At 52.5% G+C, this 22220-nt stretch overlaps 9 protein-coding genes across 9 annotated transcripts; 6 read left to right on the forward strand and 3 right to left on the reverse strand.

Moving 5' to 3' along the window:
• Positions 1–831: 831 nt before the first annotated feature.
• On the reverse strand, positions 832–2617 carry AB675_4430 (putative serine esterase; the record flags this gene model as incomplete). The annotated part of the gene is made up of 2 exons (XM_018144569.1): positions 832–2365; positions 2421–2617. 2 exons carry the CDS (start codon positions 2615–2617, stop codon positions 832–834), a joined length of 1731 nt encoding a protein of 576 aa, XP_017996460.1.
• A 593-nt stretch (positions 2618–3210) lies between these two features.
• On the forward strand, positions 3211–3792 carry AB675_4431 (uncharacterized protein; the record flags this gene model as incomplete). The annotated part of the gene is made up of 1 exon (XM_018144570.1): positions 3211–3792. One exon carries the CDS (start codon positions 3211–3213, stop codon positions 3790–3792), a length of 582 nt encoding a protein of 193 aa, XP_017996533.1.
• A 463-nt stretch (positions 3793–4255) lies between these two features.
• Positions 4256–5162, forward strand: AB675_4432 (Festuclavine dehydrogenase; the record flags this gene model as incomplete). The annotated part of the gene is made up of 2 exons (XM_018144571.1): positions 4256–4667; positions 4723–5162. The coding sequence occupies 2 exons, from the start codon at positions 4256–4258 to the stop codon at positions 5160–5162; spliced, it is 852 nt and encodes a 283-aa protein (XP_017996549.1).
• A 260-nt stretch (positions 5163–5422) lies between these two features.
• Positions 5423–7103, reverse strand: AB675_4433 (uncharacterized protein; the record flags this gene model as incomplete). Its single annotated transcript, XM_018144572.1, has 4 exons — positions 5423–5760; positions 5834–6048; positions 6103–6635; positions 6702–7103. The coding sequence occupies 4 exons, from the start codon at positions 7101–7103 to the stop codon at positions 5423–5425; spliced, it is 1488 nt and encodes a 495-aa protein (XP_017996563.1).
• Positions 7104–7518: 415 nt separating this feature from the next.
• Positions 7519–7974, forward strand: AB675_4434 (uncharacterized protein; the record flags this gene model as incomplete). Its single annotated transcript, XM_018144573.1, has 1 exon — positions 7519–7974. One exon carries the CDS (start codon positions 7519–7521, stop codon positions 7972–7974), a length of 456 nt encoding a protein of 151 aa, XP_017996455.1.
• A 634-nt stretch (positions 7975–8608) lies between these two features.
• AB675_4435 (uncharacterized protein) lies at positions 8609–9617 on the forward strand (the record flags this gene model as incomplete). The annotated part of the gene is made up of 3 exons (XM_018144574.1): positions 8609–8755; positions 8806–9474; positions 9552–9617. 3 exons carry the CDS (start codon positions 8609–8611, stop codon positions 9615–9617), a joined length of 882 nt encoding a protein of 293 aa, XP_017996476.1.
• A 5064-nt stretch (positions 9618–14681) lies between these two features.
• Positions 14682–16407, forward strand: AB675_4436 (putative transporter; the record flags this gene model as incomplete). The annotated part of the gene is made up of 4 exons (XM_018144575.1): positions 14682–15344; positions 15413–16021; positions 16102–16184; positions 16257–16407. 4 exons carry the CDS (start codon positions 14682–14684, stop codon positions 16405–16407), a joined length of 1506 nt encoding a protein of 501 aa, XP_017996534.1.
• Positions 16408–16928: 521 nt separating this feature from the next.
• AB675_4437 (uncharacterized protein) lies at positions 16929–17794 on the reverse strand (the record flags this gene model as incomplete). Its single annotated transcript, XM_018144576.1, has 3 exons — positions 16929–17226; positions 17276–17553; positions 17603–17794. The coding sequence occupies 3 exons, from the start codon at positions 17792–17794 to the stop codon at positions 16929–16931; spliced, it is 768 nt and encodes a 255-aa protein (XP_017996488.1).
• Positions 17795–18331: 537 nt separating this feature from the next.
• On the forward strand, positions 18332–20029 carry AB675_4438 (Isotrichodermin C-15 hydroxylase; the record flags this gene model as incomplete). Its single annotated transcript, XM_018144577.1, has 4 exons — positions 18332–18412; positions 18486–19598; positions 19651–19817; positions 19867–20029. The coding sequence occupies 4 exons, from the start codon at positions 18332–18334 to the stop codon at positions 20027–20029; spliced, it is 1524 nt and encodes a 507-aa protein (XP_017996498.1).
• Positions 20030–22220: the final 2191 nt, after the last annotated feature.

The following is a 22220-nucleotide window of genomic DNA, read 5'->3' on the forward strand; positions in this document are numbered from 1 at the left end:
ACAAGCATACATTCCTCGGCTTCCCTGATCTTCGGTCATCCTTGCTCGGCGGCTTATGTTGGAGTTGAACAGAGTCCGAAAAAAGGCCTCACCGGTCGCTGGGGGTCACGGATGGCGAGTCGAGGACGTCAACTCTGAGGACGCCCACAGCTCCAATCCGGCAAAATTTGTTTATATATGGGCACAACTCAGGCGACTTGGTCTAGTCCAGGCAGACCAATGCATCCCATCACTAGATGTAAACAGTTGAAAAGTTGTTGAGTGTGATAGAACGTTTCGCGAAAGCGATTTCTATGCTTCGGTTGTCGTGGGCCACTAACCGAGAGCGGGGTCGTTCCCCAGAATCCCCGCATTCTCCCCAGGCTCAGGGAATGCATCTTGCATCAAACAGCAAATTAGGTACTGGTAATCAAAGCGACCACAGCGCCAGAGCATCGCGCCTTGCATGATGGCGTTGTTGAATGGTAGTCATAGTTACTTACAGGTCGTAAAAGGTATTACTGACCTCCAATATTATCTACCGTTGGCCTTGGCAAGGCTGCGCAAGGCTGTCATCTTGACAAGCATGGCACTATTTCATTAATGGTATAGGTCGTGGGATTCGACGCGGTCACGAACTTCGCCCACAAAAGCACTACGTATTGGTGCAGCTGAAGATTGCACCCTAGTAGACTGCCTTCAACTTTTTGCTCATTGACTGCACACTATAAAACATGCGGAAGAGACTATAGTTCCGGTATGATAGGCAAAGTAATCCAATTTATGTGATTCGAGCTGAAATGAATGTGGTTGTTCCCAGCTAATCTCGCGGAAGATCTGTTACGCAACGTGTTAGTTAGGTATAGGTATCTTCTCGAGGGCACTAGCATAGACAACATACCTTTCCGGAGTGTCATGACCAAATAGGCCACTGCCCTGAGTATCGCCGCTGGCAACCTCCAAAACGAAGCTATCGCCCTTTTCTGCGATAACGTTCGTAGCCCAGACTTCCACATCCACAGGGTAGATCTCGCCAGGGATGACGGGTAGTACGTCGGTAGAGAAATAATCTCGATGAGGAAGCCATTCTCGATGTCGTGGATGTGCCTTGTTGATTTTGCGAAGGCTGAGTCGCTGCCATCCTTTGGAGAGCGGCACCGGCTCCCCAGTAATACCGGTGTAATAAATTTCATTTCCATCCGGCCCAAAATGCCGCAGCGTGAGGAATAGGTCCAGGTCTGCTGGAACTGTCCCACCAGGGTATGCTGACACTGAGACGTTCAAATGGGCAACAACATACCCAGTAAGTTCTGTTTCGCTCTCGAGAGGCTCGGAGTGGAAGCTGACGAAACGAGGTTCATTAACGTTCCCGAGAGCCTGATAAGATACCCGACCGTAGTGCAACTCTGGAGGTGATTTCACAAGCTGTCGGTCTGCTGTTAAGTAGAACTTGGTGTACTTCGTGCGTGCAAGAGGCCATTCGTGCTCGAATCGACGCTTGTACGCTTTCTCAGCCTCAGAATTGTTGTACCCAACATTACCTTTTCGCAAAATCAGATCCACTGGAGGCCGCGAGCCATCTGTCCAGCCACCTCTGTCCTCGCCTTTCAAGAAGGCATCTAAGAAGCTCTTCATGACCTCAACGTGCTCATCATCATAAAATGGAAGGTCATGACGCCCTGTAAGCATGCGAAGAAACTTCTTCTCTGAACTGGCCAGACGGAACCCCTCATAATTCCCATGAAGGTGAATCATGATGCTTCCCCAATTCCCTAAGGAGAGAAGAGGAACAACGATGTCCTCGAGATTATACTCGCGGGAGGAGTAATAGGGGTCATCACGATAGAAGTGCTGCGCATTGTCGATTGTTTGATCACGCCGATTAGCAGCTAGTTCGGCCTCTGGAAGGTCTCCCTCGATCGTATCGGGTCCCCAATTGCGGCTTGCTTTTCCGGCGAGTCCGTACTGATTGGACAAAACTTGGCGGTCGTACCACCATTTGAGGAATCCAGTTAGAATGCCTCCGTGTCGACATCGGTCCCGATAGTAGTCAGCCATACCGTCTGTCGGAATAATCGCAGCTAAGCCTTTGGGCTGGCGCGCAGCAACTCGCCACTGACTACCAGCAAAGTAGCTGATTCCCATGAGGCCGACCTTGCCGTTACTCCATGGCTGCTCTGAAGCCCATTCGATGACATCAGCAAAGGCGTCACTTGTCCGCTGTGACATTGTATCAAGCATCCCCGGAGATTGACCAAGGCCGACCTCGTCTGCTCGCAGTACGGCATATCCGTTAGCAGTCCAGAAGCGAGGGTCTGGGGTCTCAAAGGATGAGTGCTCCGAATGATGTTTCGAATTGACCTCGGAGTATGACTTTTCATGAAAACTGGAGAGGATCAATTGCACGATCACCGAAATCATCGCAGGTAGATCCACTCAACTCTTTGTAATGAATGTCTTTGCCGTATGGCCCATAAGTCATGATTACGGGGACCTCCTTTGTCGTTTTGGGCCTGTATATGTTACATCTGACGATTGCATTGAAGCTTTTGATGGGTATCGTGACGTTCTGCTCGAATAGGTAAGGAAAGGATGTGTCATCCACGACAAGCAGATCGTCTCTGATCGGATTGGGCATCTTGGGTGATGTTTGCGTTCCGCGACAGCTTGTAGCAAGAGATTGACAATTGCAGATGGTGTGATCTACATATCAAATCGTCTGCATTCTGACCACCTGCGGCCGAAGTTAAAGGAACGGCACAGAGTCTCCCAAGCCGTGTGCCGCAGTGAGTCCGGTCGGCGATTCAATTATCCCATTCGGCTTGTGGGCCAATTTTCGTTGTTTTCGGGCGGTGCAAGCAATTCCCGAGACTCAAATAGCCAAGGCGATGCTGCATTACACGACTCCGGATGCGAGTGATATCATCCGAACGGAAGGGCCACTTGTATCCGGGGATAATGCGCAACTGATGTGACACAGTCGTGGGAGACCACCACGTATACTTTTTGCGCACCTGGAGTCTTCCACATGCACTCGGATCGGGTCGAGAGCTTCCAATCTAGTCAAGGCTATTTGCAAATTGACCGATATTGTTAGCACTCGGACATAAAGTCGTCTCCGCCCGCCTCCGTCGATTCAGATTGTACATCTGAGTCTCTGGTGAAACAATGCATTATCTGCACTAGATACATACGGCTGAATCGAGATCCTTCGTCGGTAGAGAGTTCGAGATGGCAGCCAAATCCGGGTCGACGCCACGGACGGGCCTTACAAACCAGTCCAGGTACATCACGGACCACGACAATAATGGGCGGTCAATTTTCTCCTCGTTTCCTTCCGAAGCTGTCTATGAAGAAATCAACCCGGAGATGGACTTCTTCGTGGCTTACCTCAACAACTTCTCGCCCGACCTCAATGGCTCCGCTGATTTAGCCAAATACAAACAAGCCACCGAGGGTGCACAACCATCCATAACAATCCCAGGCGGAACGGTACTGAGAGTATGCAATTTCGCGCCAGGCTCTACGACCGCTATGCACCGGACAATGAGTCTAGATGTTGGCATTGTGGTCGCGGGCGAGGTTGAGTTGGTGCTTGACTCGGGTGAGACAAGGCTTCTCCGTGTAGGAGATATCGCAATTCAGAGAGCAACCATGCATGCTTGGCGGACACCAAGTAAAGACAAGTGGTCGAGGATGATATTCATGTTGCAGGACGCCCAGCAGCTTGAGGTCAATGGCAAGACGCTGTCGGACGATTATGGGGGGATCGAGGTACAATCCTTCGAAAGTTTTTCCAAGTCGGTGAAATAGCTACGTCACTCGAAGCATGAATATACAGCCTTGCCTGGCCTTGCCAAGACCCCGCACAAAAGTTGGAGGTTTGTCATTGTGACGTGTACCTAAAGAACAACACATGGCTTTTACAATATCCTTACCCCCAAGTTCTGCGTCTGTACGTAGGGGACAAAGCGACATTCTCCCACCAGACTTGAGAATCTGTACAGTTCCCATTCGCGCCAACTCCACCGCAAGGATGCTGGAGTTGTCTGATGGCTCCTTCATTCAAGAACCGCGACAAAGTGGTCCACATCCCGAGTGAGGATGCGTCTAGCATGCATCTGAACACTCTAAGCTAATCACGTCTCGAGAACACTGATACCCTACAGCTAGATCTTAGGTATGTCATCAACACATATATAGCATTACTGTGATGTGAATCGAGTCGACATTTAGATGATAAAATCGATCCTCGTTGATCACTAGCTTACATATAATGACTATCCTCATTACCGGCTCGTCAGGGAAGACGGCGCGCCCGCTGACAGCCCTCTTGAAATCCACTGTCCAACTTCTCATTGCCTCGAGGTCCGGCAAAGAAGTAGACGGTATCCCTGCTGTGAAACTCGACTGGTCAGATACAGCTACGTACGCAAACCCATTCGAACACCCGCAGGCCCAGTCCGATCCCATTCAGGCAGTTTACCTCGTGTCGCAGCCGGGCAATGTCGACCCATCAAGAGCCTTGAACCACTTCATCGATGTTGCCCAGGCCCATGGTGTTCGGCGCTTTGTGCTTCTCAGCGCTATTCGTGAGGACGAGTCAACTTCAGGCACTGGCAAAGCACACGCCTACCTCAAGGGACTCGGCGTTGAGTGGGCGGTGCTTCGACCGACTTGGTTTATGGGTAATCTACATAGCAGAAAACATATGCCGAGTCACGTAGACTGATTGACGACCAGAGAATTTCTCCGAACAGCACCACTATCCCACCATCAAGAAGGGATCAGAATTCTACTCGGCGACAGGAGAGGGGAGGATCTCGTTTGTCTCAACAGAAGATGTTGCTGCTGTGGCTTACCAAGCACTCATGGCCATACAACCGCCTAATCAGGACTATATCATCGTCGGAGGCGAACTTTTATCTCATGAAGATGTAGCAGTACTTTTCACCAACATTCTGGGCAGGCAGGTACGTCATGTGGCAATCTCTCCGGAGCAGCTTGTTCAGAGATTCACGTCATTCGGCTTGCCAGCGACGTACGCAAAGAGACTGGCTGATGGTGAGAATCGAGCTCGACGCGGTGAGTTCGCCATACTAAATGACGTGGTGGCGGAGGTGACTGGACGACCACCAATTACGTTGCAGGAGTATATTCAGAAGAACAAGCAGGTGTGGTAGGATACAATGCTTGTTTGGGGCCGACACCTGACCATCCTGGGTCTCTACGTGTCAAGACGGGCAAATTGATCTCAACGCGCTCAACGTTCGTCTCAATCAGGGTCAGATGTGGAGTAGCATTGAATCAGTCACGGATGACCGTGCTGGTGTCAGCAACCTCATTGTCGGAAAACGGATAACTGGAGGTGCATGCGTCGATCAGTGGCAGAATGCGAGTCAGGCACAGAGCACACCCATGTCTCGATCCAAATACACATCCTCTACCTCGCCTTAAGATACGAAAGCGCTTTCTTTCCCATAAAACCCGCACCGAAGATCCCAATTAGCGCGACCGGTAGGACGTAGACGACGATCGCGGCGCGGAGACCCTGCACAAAGAAGTTGACGTCGCCCTCACGCGGCTGACCTGTCGGTTTGAGAGGAGACCTAGCCGCCTCGTGCCACCTCTTGTATGTTCTGGTCTCCACCTCGACAGCATCTGCGACCCCGAGCTCGTTTGCAGCAACGTTGACAAATTGCGGACTGGGCGACTCAAACATCTCACGGCGATATCGTGATTCTGTTGATACGGGATAGCCAGACGGTGCGACGGGACCAACTGCCATGTTGCTTAGCTCAAATCCGTAACTCTAATAGCTATCGCAGTGCCGACTGGGACTGGGATGACTCACTCAAAAGATTGGCTGGGATGTGGTTGACAAAACTAACATGTGTCTTGATAAAATGTGACAGATACTTGGCCGGCGCTAGATCGGCAAACACATACAGTGCTGGCAGCGCATTCTGTTGCACGGTGGCTAACGAATCGATAGCATCGTCAAGACTGGTGTATGCCAGTAGAGTCACGGTGTCGGCTCGTCGTGCTTCGTCAAAGTTCAAGTCCTGCCTGTGCTTTTGTTAGTCGCATCATGAATAATGGAGGCACGACCAATAGACTTACCGTGTACTGATCTCGTCGAGTCGAAGACCTTCACCTTTCATCTCCGAATGCTGTTTTCGGCCCATGAGGCAGGGATCCTGTGTTCTAGACCTAGGTATTGTGACAAAACTCTTGCCGACGTCAAGAGTTGGATGGAGGGCGCCGTCACTAGAACAAGATCCGTCCATGGCCGATCTTGCATGACTGAGCGCCGTGCAGTGCTTGGACCAGGCCTCGAGAAATTCAGCTCGTGCAAATTCATTCACCAAAACTAAGTCCGGGGCATAGTCGCCTTCTCCACCCACAAAATATCTCGATGCGGCAATCTCCTTGGCTGCCAGATCCAAATCGGCACTTCTGTCCACAATTGCCACAGCTCGGCGCTGGCTATCGCAGGTGAGGATTCTGCCACCGGCGTCTGACGAAGAACTGTTGGCCTGATCAACTACCAAGCATGAACGAAGGACCGACTCTATTGGACGATTGCTGACAGTTATGAAAGCCCTTCTGTCCAGTGACTCGGAGAACAAGCGACGAAGAACGTCTGGGGTAGCCTGAGATCATTTGGTAGCTAGTAGTTGTCAGTATGGGAAAAAGAGGAAGATTCGGTTGCATCTCACTTCGACTATGAAGCAGCAACCGGCTGCGATACTTGCACATAATACAACGAGGACACTGAAGACAAGCGACGATCTCGCGGGGACCAAGTACACTAGATCTTCGGCAACTCGTCGATCAGGATTTTCTTTGCCCTTCTTGATGCTATACTCGACCGCTAGCTCCTTTTTGAGGTCGAGACTCTCGTAATGATGTCGAAGCTCGTTCAACACGGCTGACAGAACAAACTCAGCTTCGAGAGGCGACCGACCGTCATCCGCGGCAAGAGCACCAGCAATTTCGGTTGCATGAGTGTCGATCCAACTATGAAGCGATAGGAGTTGTCTTTGTCGGTATCTCAGGTCCTTCGTGCGTCCCTCGCTCACGGTGCTAAGGATGGCTGTGATCTCAGGGCTGCTAGCCATTGTCGGGTAGAGCGAGCACTGTATGCTCTGGTGACAGTATGAAGCGGCCAAAGGGATATCAACTGGGGGAATTTGTGTGCCGCCGAGATTACTAGGAGGACGTTTGGATATCGACTCACCACACGATCCTGTTGCAGGTCGGCTGTTTCCCAATGTACGTTATCGGGACTTAGACTGTCGATCATGATTCAAGGACCGCGTGTGAGCGCAATGAGGCTCTCGGGTCAGGCTCTTGCATTCCAGTCGCACCGATCCCGACTCGGGTGCGGCTATCCGACCCACCACTACCCGAGTCATCAGGTTTCCTCCAACACGATCACGATTTTGTTCCGTACATCGACGACCACGACGCAGGCCAGCTTGCGAGAGGCTCAACTTCGCAGTTCAACTGCGCTCTACCGCCCAGCCCCCCACTATGTCGGCGACTATCACTACTGAGGTCGCACCTCCAGAAATCAGAATTGTCGAAGCCATCCTAGAAGAACCTGCCACAGCACACTTGGCTCGTACCGGCGCAGCCCTTGATCCGCCGGGCTTGCCTAGGTCGACCGCAGCGGCCGCAACACGCGAACACAATCCCTCTTGGTGGCCTACGGACCATCGGCGAATCCCAGATTATCGGTCGGCAGGCTATCATCCTGAATGGGACAGACTCACCAGTAGCACACGAGAAGCCGTCATGGTGACAATGATGTTTCGAGGATGCGAGATTTTACGGGTGAGTCTTGGGCTGAAAGACCTGTCAGATGGCAAGACACTGGCTGACTTGGTGCTCTTTAGTTTCTGGAAGGCATGCCGAGGTGGTTGGGATTGGACTACAATTATTGGCACTATCGAGTCGCCGGAGAGTGGTGACTGTCCATCAGCATAGAAGGCGTTATTCAAAATAACAAATGTTTTGTATACACTCTGCATAACACCCTCTCGAACTTTCAATCGTGCTCTTGCTCGTGGTCAAGGCGTCTACGAAGATGCTAGGTTTCACTTAGATTGCTCCGGGATGATGCTAACGGTGAGGGGCAGTTTTGCCACTGAGGATGAGGAGATGTGGTTGCCGCCGCGGGCTAATGGTTCAAGATCATAGTAGCCAGGCTTCGATCAAGCGTTTGTCCGTAGTAAATACCGTATGCTCATGGTCTCGTTGAAATCAATATTCCTCCTTGTTCTACCTAGTCAATTTAAGATTGTAAGCAGCCGATTACTCGGCTTGTTGGCTTGACAAGCTGGCCTGCGTGTAGAGCGGTCTGATTAAGAGTCCTAGCAACACCCATGATGAGGTCGTTACTGAGCATATGCTCTTCAGATGGTCCGTAGCCTGTGCGTCAGGCACTACGGGTAGTGGAAGGTACCGATTCCGGGGGACCACTATGCCGAAAGAGTACGACACACGACTTGAGCTTGTTATCCATGGATGCCACTTCATTTCTCGTTTCAGTATACTTGGTGCTTAAGCAACCCCATAGTGCTCTGACTTCTTGTGTAAGTCCGTCAAAATATTTGTACAGATGGATCGAACTCAAGGACAACCACCCGTGCTCCTTTTGTCCCACGGGACAACCCTTCTCACCGGCGACGAGAACCACATTCGGGAGTACTGGCTCCAGCATGGCGAGCAGGCGTTGAGATATGGTATCAAAGGAGTTATTATTATGGTGAGTCGACACGTCTTCCGAATGATGCCAGACTAATGTTGCTTCCCAAGGGTGCGCATTGGAACGTCCCTGGCCGTAAGATTCAAGTTTGCGCCAATTCAAATGCAAAAGCCCAGCCAATTCCACTGGTCGAGCGGGCCAAATACGCCGAGTACAGCCCTAACACGGACGTTACGACCGCACTGAGGTGCATCTCCATGCTCAAGAACGCCGGATTTGAATGTGAAGCCGATCCGACATTCGACTGGCGTATCGACACATTTCCCATGCTCTTCCGGATGTTTCCTAACGGCTGTCCCCCAGTGACGATAGTCTCGCAGAATTCGTACTTCGAGCCTCACTTTCACATTGAGATTGGTCGAGTGCTTCGGCCGCTGCGCCAGGAAGGCTACCTCTTCGTGGCATCAGGTGGAGGTGTGCACAACTTATACCGCACGGATTGGAAATACCAGATCAAGTATCGGGACAGTTTTGCGCAGGAACTCCCTCCTGAAGGCACGCACCTGGAGTTTCGTCAGGCGTTGGAAGACGCTCTGTGCAAAAATGGAGGTGGTCCCGAACTGAAACGCGCAGTGGTACGGCTCATGAAGCATCCCAACTACCGTGATGCCCATGGAACGGACGATCACTATATGCCGACGTGCTTTGCAGCAGGCCTTGCAGGCGAGGAGCAGGATCGAAAGGACTCCGTCACTCTGGGAGCGGAGGTGTGGGAATTAGTGAGTGACCATGTGTCTACAGGCTGTGGTCCTGTAGAAGCCTCGCAAGATGCTGTTGATGATCTGACAACCTGCAGAGAAATCAAGCCGAAACTCAGTTTGCTATTGGCGACTGGCCGAAGTGGGTCGAGTCTGTTGTATAGTTGAGCTGTGGGTTCTTTTTCATCTACATGTTAGCCGCAAGCTAACTAGCGCATACTCGATCATCGACGGCAGGTGCGCAGCGGCGGTCTCGTGATCGGATTAGTGACAACGAGCCCACAGTGACTGTCTCGAGAGATTTTATCAGCTACCACATCGCTGCTAAGTCTTCCGGTAGCACTGCGCTGCGCTTTCAGGGAATCCCTTATGTGTTCACATCAGTGGCAGGATCGCCAGAATATACTTGGGCCAGACGCTCCCATGACTCTGATTGTCCCTTGCCCACGTCCGTATCTTATTGTGCCGCGCTCCCCAATCATGATACAACTTCCCTTGACCTCGCGCGCTGCAAGATACTCACGCTACGTGTGCTGCGAGGGCGCAACGCCGATGAGTGTGCGCCTGGAGCAGGATTTTGATGCACTGCTTCGCTCACGTGATTTCTGACACATGGGGCATACGTCATACTGCCTGTGCCGTCGCGCCTGGAGCTGTTTCCGCACACGCGTCGCGACTTCCTCAAGAATTGTTGGACTTAGCCATGTTCAACGTCAACGTCGCCTATGCATCGTTTCCATCGACAACGTGCTCAAGTCATCGATCTCGAGTTGACTCACGGCATTGTCTGAGTCGTTAAAGTTGTGAAGCGATCCACACCACTCATCGCTCTGACGCTGCTGTTGCATCCTCTGCAGCTATCGAGGAAGTCGACCACTTCGTCCTTCGCCAAAGTCCGAGCAGCTACCTACACTAGTCCTCTCAGTCATTCAGCCAGGTCCACGTCACAGAATCTGCCGGCTGCGCAGAAGTTGTCCGCTCCGTTGACGTCCTCAGAGCATTCCACACTATCATCAACCCTCGAAACATCCATGCCGCAGTCCCATCAGCTTTGATACCAGAGACCGTTTTCAAGTCAGTCTTACGCGTCATATCTGGCGACTCGAAGATGATTGCACCACTCGATCTTAACCTGCTCCGGGCACGCGCCCAATCTGCTACTGCATCGTGTTCGAGGCGCGGATCAAGCTCAGCAGCCACCGAAGAAGACCATACGAAGCCCTCCGCGCCAGCCATCAAGCCACGTCGTGCTATTGCTCATGCCCCGGCCTTCACAGTCCTCGAGAAATCAGTCACTTCGTCACTCCAATGTGGAGGCGTGTACTGGCCCATCCCTAGGCCTCCACAAAGAAGACCCTCGAACGCGGGCAACGTCTTTTCCGCTGGGATCAGGCTCTCGAACTCGCCCTGCGCAATCAACAAACACGCCTACTTGATGTCAACTTCGACGGCATACTCAAAGCTGTGAATTCCTCGAAGCAGTTCACGTTCTCGACCAAGCAGTCCCGTGTCACCATCCTGCGCCATTAAGGAAGAGCATACATCCACAGCAAATTGTCTTCAAGGAAGGTGGCCGCATCGTGGCTGCCGTCTCAAAATATGATACTCTGCGTCGGCCTTGATCTATCTCGCGAAGTCATGCACAGATTCTCCGCGGCCAATGGTGACCATGCCTCCACTTCCGCAATCGTCGCAGCGAGCCTTGATTGGCGCCCCTTGAAGCGTGCTCTGGTTCGCCGCCCACCTCAAAAAGACACTGAAAGAAGACCATACCATCACCCTTGAAACCCGGCAGGAAAACCACAATGACAGCTTGGGCGCTCTTAAACACGTACAGCTCGGCTTCAGCGTGGCTCGAACAATAAAGCTACAACATGCTCGTCTAATTACATATCTCTACTACGGTATATCCCTGGTCACACGGCAAGTCAAATTCGACAGGGACGGCCTCTTCATCGGCTTCGATGGTGCCTCACCCATTGTTGGCCAACCTCTTCGAAAGACTTGTCCCTGGCATCGATTGCCTCAAGCTCGACCTCCTCGGACCCGACCTCGATGTCCTCGAACGCGACCTCCTCGGACTCGCCTTCCTCGACCTCGATCCCCTTCTCCTCGGACTCGTCCTCGATCCACCACCGTGCGCGGAGCTGCCATTGAAGAAGAACATATGCTCGGCACGCAACCGTCGAGAAAGACCGCTGTCACGTCTCTGCTGGTCGTCTGCCTCGATTTCAGCTTGGCCTCGGTCTTCAAAGTTCCTCACTTTATCCTTGATATGCCTCGAAGCGGCTCAGCGGCACATACTCAGCAATCCCAAATTGACATCCTGGTCAGCACCTTCCCGAGCCATCGAATTAGCAGCCAGGCACATCTCCCGCGGACTTCACGAGGACTGCAGGCTGAGCACATCGCAGGCCTTGCGCATGTTCTCTTCCATCATTGTCGGCACATACTCACGGCCCAACTCAGCACCGCTCGAGGAAACTCTTCCTCAACGGCTCGTCGTTACATATCCTCCTACTCGCGTTCTACGCTATTGGGGAGAAGCGCCTTCTCTTTTCGCCGGCCATCGAAGCGCTCCTCGGCGCTTCACCCAGAACAAGAAAGACAATCACCACCACAAACCGTGTCGAGAGCTGGCATCCACGCCGCGGCCGCCACAAAATGTCATCCTGACCTGACGAGCTACAATCCCGCCCGCGTACTCGAGATCTTCGGCCGACCCGATCTCATAGCGAAGGTTTGACTCACGACGGACGCTACCTGGGCCGCGATCGCGGACCACGAGCCTCGCTTTCGTTGCTCTTGTCCACTGTTCTTGCCCACAGCTTTCTCGGGTATTTTCACAAGCCACGCTTCGCCGGCCTCCTCGGCGAAGACCTCCCCTTCGAGGGTTCTCTCGCCTACAACCTCTTCAACCGCACCCTTCTCGCCCACTTCCTTTTCGTTCGCGCCCCTCACGTACGACTTGCTCTCAGAGGGCTTTGAAGTTTGCGACCTTCCTATCCACGACACACGCATTCACTACGTTTCCCTTCGACGCCTCCTTATGCCACAATATGACTCTCCCGCAGACAACCCTCCCGCAAACGCCCTCCTGCACAACCTCCTCTGCCAAGCTCCTTCCCCACTGTCCCGTTTCCAAACTTTTGTCCACGGGCGGACGAAGCCGGCTCAGAAGCATTTTTGCACCACCAAACTGCATGAGTTGTTGGCTGCAAAGGTGATGGCGATGTATTCACGACAAAGGTCTGCAACCATTACTCGGGCTGTCGAGCTCGCGACGCAGCGCCGGAGGTTACGGTGGGCTCAATAACGAGCCGAATGCGGCGAAGCCATGTCGTCGGCGACTTCGAGGCATGACTACTGACGCGAGCCGCTTCAAAGCCTCCTCTGCCTTACTTCACCACTTGACCACCCTCGAGTCTCGAGTCTGAGGCCTTGGGGGGTTGAGCGCCCCAAGGAAGAGAATACCTCCGTTGAGGTCGACAACACTACGCACATGACTTTAGCCATCGACATCCCGCAGCGATTGCACAAGACAGTTTCGTCGCGTTACCGTCTAGGCCGCGACCGACATCGACAGTGGATCCAAAAGCACCGACACCCTTAGCTCCGACACCCGCGGCATGTGCATCATCAGCTTCCACATCCGCATCACTACAAACGCCATGCCCGCCCGCAAAGCCGCAGCTGTCGCAAACATCACGTCTACCAGGAGCATTTCACACATTACGCACGCCAGGCTGACGCGAAGTCGAGGCTGCCCGACAAGCACCCACCAATTCAGAAGGAGCTGCTCACAAGCACAATGCTGCTTTGGTGGGTTTGTTGGGCATCCTGAAGCGCAACACGCACGTTCCCGCGGTTCGCTAGAGTCAGACGCTGTCCATACCTATGCATGAGGTCACTGCAACACGCGCGACTCCTGATCGCGAAGCCTACGCTGTCATATCCTATCGAGCGCCAAAAACCCGCAAGCACCGCGCACCGAAGCACAGCCCAGAAAGGTCTCATGAGCAAATGGTCCAAAGCCACCGAGTCGCAGGCCCAATGCTTTTCGCGGCCTCTGCACCTTCGTCCTTCGCTCTCTGGCTTGCCTCCGACCCCTTTCGTCGGCTGACTTCGCGACTAGCTTCGGCGGTTTCTTTTCCACGACCGCGCTGGATGAGCCTGCTGAGCCGATGAAGGCATAGTCGACAACACTATCACGGAAGGACGTCGACCCCAGCGGCAATCATGGTCCGTACAGGACTAGACGGCCAAACAGATGGCGTCAGAAGGAGTGGACGGGAGGGCGCTGGCCGCCGGCTTTACGAAGTCAAGCCAAGGTGCTCACGCTGTGGTCCACCGACAAGGCAAAGCGCCAACGTGCGTCTGCTATGCTAATCAGTGTGCTCAGAGTTAGTGCTAGGATAGGGCCTGCTAGAAGGATTAGGGTATGCATTTTACACCAATGTGCGTCTTCTATGCTCGTCGGTGTGCTCAGGATGGCAGCTAGGTCGGAGCTTGCTAGAGTGGATCGGTGTATGCGTTTTTGCGCGGGTCTGGAATTTAGTGTTCGCGGCTGTGGATGTTTTCGTTCGTGGCCCTTCGCGCAGGGGTCTCGGGAGACAACGGCGACAACGAGCTGCCGGCGGCTGGCCATCATTGGGGGCTTGCGCGAAAGGGTATCCTACTCACTGGGTCCAAGCTGTCGTCGGTGTCGCTTTCGGTGGAGGCATCACTTGTCGTCGAGCTCGCTTTACACCGTTTTAGCATTCCGGCCACCACAACTTAGGAGGGACATTATATTCGCCAACCTCGTGCCTTGGTCATACATTGTTCGCCACGTTGTCACTGCAGGCTTCGAGATGTCCGTGGGTACTGCAATTCAGCCTGTTTCCCCTCACGGCCGAACATTGCGAGCTTCTGGTTTCTGGTCCCGCAGACTTCTCCAGAAGATCGACACTTTCCCCGCATTGCTTTGCCAAATGTAACTGCCGTGCCCATCACAACCCCGAGATCGACAGCCTTAGGCATGCTTCAGCAATGCTTATTGGTCTGGGAACTGGCTGCCCCTGTCCAATCTGCGTGAGGGCGCACGTATGGCTTGGGCAAGCAGGTCCGTCAGGATCAGCAGTCACACAAAACTTAGCCTTTGCGGTGGTGGGACACCTTCACTGCTTTCTTGTCTTTGTTTTGCACGCTCTCAAGATAACGTCGTCGATGCGCGTCGCTGTATAACGATGGAGAAAGACGCTCGCCACCATGAAGTCGAGGACTCTACGATCGATATCACATCAACCGAGCAGAAGATTCAAGGCGACGATGCGCAGCCTAAGCTCGACAAGCATGGCTTTGCTCTCCTCCCACAACCGTCCGACTCTCCCGGCGATCCTCTCAACTGGAGTCCAGTCCTCAAGCTCGCTCTCGTCCTCCAGGTCAGCTGGCTTGCCTTTCTCGGGCCCATGGCTGCCGCCGTTGCCAATCCGGCGTTCGTGGTCATCGGTCGAGCCTTTTCGATCACTACAGTCGAGGCGTCTTACTCTTTGACAGTGTACATATGCTTCGCGGGCATTGGTCCACTGTTACTTGTGCCTTGTGCCAATGTGTACGGTCGCCGGCCCGTCTACCTGATCAGCTGTGCGGTCGCCGCTGTGACAAACATTGCGGCTGGATACTGTACAACCTGGTCCGGCTTGCTGGCTACGAGAGCATTCAATGGAATATTCGGAGGTACACCGGGTGCCTTGGGTGCCGCGACGATCTGTGATCTATACTTCATGCATGAGCGTGGGTTCTACATGGGCATATTTACGTTGTTCTTGACGAATGGTCCGCATGTGGCGCCGCTGATGGGTGGATTTGTGGCACAATACGTGGGTTGGGAATGGTGTTATCGAATTCCGGTAAGTAGACCGTCTAGCGGCCTAGAAGGGTACAGCGGTGTGGTGCTCAGTGCTGATCATGCTTCGAGGGCTTCATGCAACTCGGCACTTTCGTGTTGATTCTCTTCTGCCTGCCCGAGACTCTGTTTGCGAGAAGCACGTCTGAAGAGCCGCGTCAGGACAGCTCCATCATGGCCAGATTGTTTACGTTCAGGCGCCTGGATTCGAATCGATCTCTTCGCTTTGGCGACTTCATCCGCCCGATCACTATGCTTCGCTACTTGCCCATCACCCTACCTGGCCTCTACTACATGACGGCGTTTGGCTACGGCTCGGTCATCTTTGCGACCACGGGTTCTCAGCTCTTCCGCGAGTTCTATGGCTTTACCACTTCTCAGACAGGGCTGATGCTTTCGATACCACTGCTGATCGGCTGCTTGATTGGCGAAGCCAACGCTGGCTGGATTGTTGATTACATGGTGGTCAGGCACGCAAAACACCATAATGGAGAGAAGTTGCCAGAAGCGAGGCTCAACCTTCTCTGGCTCGGATTGCTGGTCCCAGTAGGCTTGATCATCGAAGGAGTCTGCTTGAGCAAGCACAAGACTGTGCATTGGGTTGGAAGTGCGTTTGGAATGGGTATTGCGAATCTGGGTCTGCAGGTTGCAACGACGGTTGTTTACGCTTACACGACTGATGTGAGTACTCCTTCGAGAATACGCAAGCGGCGGAGGTCGAGCGAAGAGCTTTTCGCTAACGGCTCGTGCTTGAAATGCAGTGCTACAAGCCACAGTCCGCCGAGATTAGCTTCCTGCTGAATGCTTTTCGATCGATATTCAGTATGGTCATATCATTCTATGCGTAAGTCCGGCTCTGTCCGAGAACCTGAGTTCTCGGATTTAATCATCTTCCGTGCTGACGATGCTTGCATAGGATACCACTCGGCGAGAGCATTGGTTTCCAGTACGCATGGTTGGTGTTTGCGCTGGTCAACATCGTCTTCTTCGTTCCCACCATCGCCCTGAAGTGGGTTGGCCCGGCGCTAAGACAGAAGGGATGGCAACGACCCCCCAGCGCGAGTTGAGTGTGCTATCGCTGAACACCTCGACAGTGGTACAAAGTCTAGAAGCACTATATCAGCTGTGCATCGGTTGCTTCCGGAATGCGCATGATACAAATCAGAGGAACAGGAGCAGAGGATGCTTTGCACGGGCCAAACAGTCTGCATCATCAAGCTTCCCCACGTAATTCCGACAATTCACTATGCCATAGAATGCTGATCGGTGAGGACGAGTATGAAGAGATCAACATGACTCATACAAAGCATGTCTTGCTGCGTGAGAGTCAGCTTCCCTTGCACCACTGCGCAGATCCACAACAGATCTCGACTACCCGAACGGGCCTTGTATGCAGCATCTCTTCGGAGCCTGGTAACAGATCCACTTATGTTGTTGGGCTAGAACATGAACCTTCTCATGCAGCACCAGCAGAAGCTAGCCCTGAGCACACCGACCGAACACCTAGCATAACTACATACCCTAATCCTTCCTAGCAGGGCCTTGACCCGAGCACTAACTCTGAGCACACGGACAGCAACTAGCACTGCTAAGCCTTCGAGATCATCGTACGTCGTCCCTGCATAACGCTCTGAAGCACAGGTGTCTCGAAAGCCGCTCCCGCGTACATCTGCAACCTTTTCGGGACGATAGCTGTACGACCAACGTCGGATAATCTTGCGATCAGAATGACTGCGTGAGCGTCCAATGCTGTGGGCTGCTTCAGGCCAAGCAGCCACGGGCTCTCGTGCAGCAGAGATTCTAGCTTAGCAAACAGTCGCTTGGCTTTCCCTTCGTTGATCTCTGTATTTTCAGGTTTGATGCCGTTGAACTTCTCTTCGATTGTGCTTCACTCATTAGTCACGGAACTAACGTATTTGATGGTCTCTTACTTACACAGATAGCTTGTACGCAAGTGCTTCTCCGTATTTGAGGCTAAGGTTAGATCTTGCCAGTCGTTCTTCCACGGTACTGACGAGCTTATCGGCGATCTGTGGACGGTCTGGGAATGATAGTGCGAAGTAGTTCAAAGTGTGGATCTCGTCCAGCAGGTTTTCTATCATAGCAGCGTGTTCAGGCGGGCTCAAGCATGGCCAACGGTCCATGAGATACTTGGTGATCAACAGACTATCGGCTATTGGCGATGGCAGTTCTGTGGATGTTAGGACCGGGACCTGTGCTGCATGAGCTCATGTTATTGTAGAATGCTGGTCCGTTGCCTACCTGGCCTTTGGGATTGATCCTCGTGAGGAAGGTTTCCTCGAGCTGGTCATCTTTGAAGATGTCAACGAAATGCTGTTCTATCTCTGGAACGCCCTTTCCTGCGTCCGTATATGCTGCAGCGATCGCCAAGGTGTACAGTACTTGCAGGGAGCAGATCGAGTATGGGTGATAGTAGAGGTCCAATTTAGTCATTGCTGCTTAGATTGATGGACGTTCGCCCCGTACAATTCGCGGACTATGTTCGACTCAATGCTTACCAAACTCTGCTGCTATCCTGAGGCTCAAAACAGGTGCGAGGCGTATTTCTATCAGGATGACGGCTTCAAGCTAGCTCGGGCGTATGCAATTCCTCCGGCGTTGGCCGCCAACAATGGCCCATAGCACGCTGCCAAGCGGACGCCGTTCAGTCCCACCCTAACGACAATGCTTTCGGGATTCGATGTAGCTTATGTGGCCGTTACAAGTATAGTCTGTTCCGCTTCTAAGCCTCTTTACCGAGCGGTCCAGCCTTTGAACCCGGACGTCTCCCGTATTCCGGCTTTGTCAGCTATTTCCACCGGAAATCGGCCTCCGCTTTGCCAATGCCCGGGCTCCCCCTTACCCCAGTATCTGGAGCCGTTACCCCAGACCTTTGCCGAGTATCTATTCCGCCGTAGAAAGACGTTGCTGTTGCATAGGACTACGGTGTGTCTCAAGCGAAGTTCCCTTTAGCCTTCGGCAACACCACAAATGGCTGCACTCAATACATTATCCTTTGTGACAGCGCCCAACATTTCGCTGCTCACTTATCTAGGTTTCTTCTTGTTACTGGTATGAAAGATGACGCATTTGAATCCGTGTTACATCATGGATGCGAGATTGTGACTTACTGACACACAACTAGCTATGTATCGGATGCATCGCTGTGGCCACCTACAACTGCTTCTTCCATTCACTTGCTAGCCTGCCTGGACCCAAACTCTACGCAATAACCGACCTATTCTATCTGCGAAAGCTTATAGCCGGCAAGTGGCCATTTGCTCTAGCTGAACTCCACGAAAAGTATGGACCTATTGTACGCTACGCTCCAAATGACGTCTCTTTCATTGGCGCGGGAGCATGGAAGGACATCTATGGCTATCGGACATCGTCGCGCGAGGCAATGTCGAAGGATTTGCGACAGTACAGGCCCACAATGACCGACAGTAGTAATATCCTGATCGCCGACGATGCCGACCATAGTCGAATGCGGCGCTTGTTGTCGCACGCGTTCTCAGAAAAAGCGCTTCGAGCGCAAGAAAAGTTGATAGAGAGCTACGTGAACAAGTTGATCGATGCGATGCGAAAGCAAAGTCAGCAGACAGACAACAGCATAGACATGGTGAAGTGGTTCAACTTCATGACATTCGACATCCTGGGCGACTTGTCCTTCGGCCAAACATTTGGCTGCCTGGACAGCGGTGGCTACCATCCTTGGGTAGCGTCGATCTTCGACGGTTTCAAGCTGTCCACACTCATGCAGTCTCTCAAGCGACATCCCAGCCTCTTCCCAATCATGCAGTGGTTTCTTCCAAAGAAGCTTATACGAAATCAGCTGCAACATCAACAGCTAAGCTTTGAGACGGCGAAGCAGCGCGTCCAGCAAGGCCCAACGGATCACCCTGACTTTATGTCCCACATCTTGCGACACACAGACGGCAAGGGATTGACGCTAGACGAGATTGGGGAGAACGCTAACATCCTAATCGTAGCCGGCAGCGAGACCACAGCTACTTTGCTGAGCGGCGTGACTTTCTGGCTCTTGAAGAATCCAGAGAAGTATCACAAGCTTCTCGCAGAGATTCGTGGTTCTTTCGCACGCGAGGAGGAGATCACCCTCGAAGCGGTCTCACGACTGCCTTACCTTCTGGCATCACTCAAAGAGGCGCTGCGAATGTATCCGCCCATTCCATCTGGTCTAGGGCGTATCGTACCAGACAGTGGAGCATTTATAGATGGGTCTTGGGTTGCTGGAAAGGTAAGTCGCCGCAAGAAGTCACCTGGCCTTGACTACTAATAATGGGGACCAGGCGGTCGTTTCGATTCCCCACTACGCAGCATATCACTCGCCTCACAACTTTGCGGATTCATCGGAATATATTCCGGAGAGATGGATGAACGATGCCTTGTATACGCAAGATGCAAGAGACGTAGTCGAGCCGTTCTCATACGGACCTCGCAACTGTTTGGGCATGAAGTAAGTTGATCCCAGATGCACTACACCCGTTGAATCTGACTCGTGCAAGTCTGGCAAACGCTGAAATGCGCATGACGCTTGCGAGGATCTTATGGAACTTTGACTTGGAGCTGCATCCAGAAAGCCTGCATTGGGGTACCTCGCAGCAGATATACGTTTTCTGGGAGAAACCTCCTCTCAAGATCATTGTGCAAGCCCGCAAGACCGAATGATTGGATGCTATTAAGCTAAGAGAGGCGGCTTGGTAGGTATAAGAACGAGTTTCCACTATTAGAAGACTTGTACTATCCCACAACGAATCTTCCAAAGCTGAGAAGCAACGACTTGTTGTAGCATTACTTGTGTCTATCGCGGGCACTTAGATGGGTGCTGTATACAGCACATTGGCGCTATAAGGCATTAAGGCCTAAGCTAGAAGTTGGTCGCAGGTCTTTCGTGCTCGAGTCGACCGTAGAGTACACTCTGTAGCATTTGTGTCTAGATGGATAGTATACAATCTATATATCTGGCTACGTCGAACTTCAAAAGCGCCTTTCGAAAATCAGATCACAAGTCCCTGCCTTCGGTAAGACCAAGAAGTGGTCTTTCATAGACATGCTTTTCGCGGTAGTTGTCGAAGCTACTCCGACACTGAAAGACCGGACTAAAGTCGCAGTGATTAGCTTCAGTTCCATCATCGCCAGATTCTTGCCCAGGCAAGCTCGAGGACCTAGTGAGAAAGGCATAAAGAGAGTTTTCATTTCACTCGTCTGCTCTTTGCCATCCAGCCAGCGCTCTGGTATGAAGGTGTCAGGGTTTCTGAAGACGTTTGGATCACGTTGAGTTGTGTAGCATTGCGCAGAAACAACAGTCTGTCACTCCGTTAGCATTGGGCTGAGCAGACATACTGGGCGTGGACGTACCCCAGGTGGAATCTTGAAGCCGCCTAGAAGCCTTCCTCCTGCAGGCGTCTCTCGTTGCAGGCTCGCCGGGGCAGCTGGGTGAAGTCGTAACGCTTCATTGATGACAGCTGATAGAACAGGCAAGTCTGAAACTTCCTGTTGTCGAGGAATGCCTTCTTGCCATTGTGGCTGGACAGATAGCTCTGCATGTAAGCGTTCTTGCCATTCGGGATGAACGGCAAGCTCCCAGAAAAGGTATGTCAACGTGGTGCTTGTTGTGTCTGATGCTATCAGCTGCGTGACCGAGACTGGAATGCGGGACCAACCAGTGCCTGCGAATACCAGGTTTCCGATCTCCGTGTGTACCTCGAAGTCGGACAGCTTTTCCTTCTGACTGACTGGTGTCAAAATCTTCGTCAGAAGGTCTTTACGCCCTGAGTCGCGCCCGTGCTGCGCGATATAGCTATCGAAAGCATTTCTTCCATACTGCGATCTCTTAGCAGGCTATCGGAGCACATAGGCAGGGAAAGTATATACCTCAGTGAGCCGCACGCGTGATGCGAGGAAATCCTTCAATGTTGGTAGAGGTATGTACCGCAGCAGTGAATGTACTAGTGGAAAGCTACCTTGAACGCCAGCTAGCATGAATGTGTTATCCATGTCAGCAAGGAAATCTGGGGTAGAGACTGAGTCAAGTCCTCCAAATGATTGCCCAAGAAACAACTCTCCTGCATGCCGTTAGTGTATTGCTCCCTCAGCACATAAATTACTAACCGATAATGTCAAAAGCGAGCAGACGAAACAAGAGCAACATGTCCAGTGTCCCACCAGCTGCTCCATCTACTCGTGCCACTAACTTCTGTATCTGCTGTCTGATCAAGGGCTCGGTGTTGAGAAGATTCGATTGAGAGAATGCATGGCTAAGCAATCGTCGTCGTTGCGCGTGCTCTGCTTTGCTCCTCATGCTGAAGATTCCAGGCACGGGCTTTGCGATAGCATCGTAGAAACCACTTTTCATGAAGTCTGTCTGCTGGCTGTAGATTTCCTTCACTGCGTCCGAACTTGAGAAGGATACCTCATTTGGCCCGATGCGTAGAGTCGATCCATACTGTCTATGAAGACGATGAATCGTGTTTGTTCGATTTCCCGCCAGATCAACGAAAATGAGCCAGTAAGGTGTGATCTTTGCGAGCAAAGGCCCTGGAATGCCGCGGAGAGGGCTAAAGAATAGACGCTCGATGATCTGTGCACAAGTTCAGGATCGAACATTGCATAGTCGCAAGACGATCGAACTTACCTTCCATAACAGCAACAGAATAGCGACGCACGCAGGCGCCAGGACGTGGACTAACATCGCTCACACCGTGCCAGATGTTCCGGCAGCGATTTTGTCGATTCTTGGTTGATGACAAGTCGCGATTGATGGCCTCATGAATGTTGCCATCACGCGGGACACCTGGGACACCTGGGGCGGGCTCGCGGGCTACCCCAGACCCACCGACTACCCCACGATTCCTCCCAT

The sequence above is a fragment of the Cyphellophora attinorum genome (genome assembly GCF_001299255.1).
Source record: "Cyphellophora attinorum strain CBS 131958 chromosome Unknown Contig30, whole genome shotgun sequence".
Lineage (NCBI taxonomy): Eukaryota > Fungi > Ascomycota > Eurotiomycetes > Chaetothyriales > Cyphellophoraceae > Cyphellophora > Cyphellophora attinorum.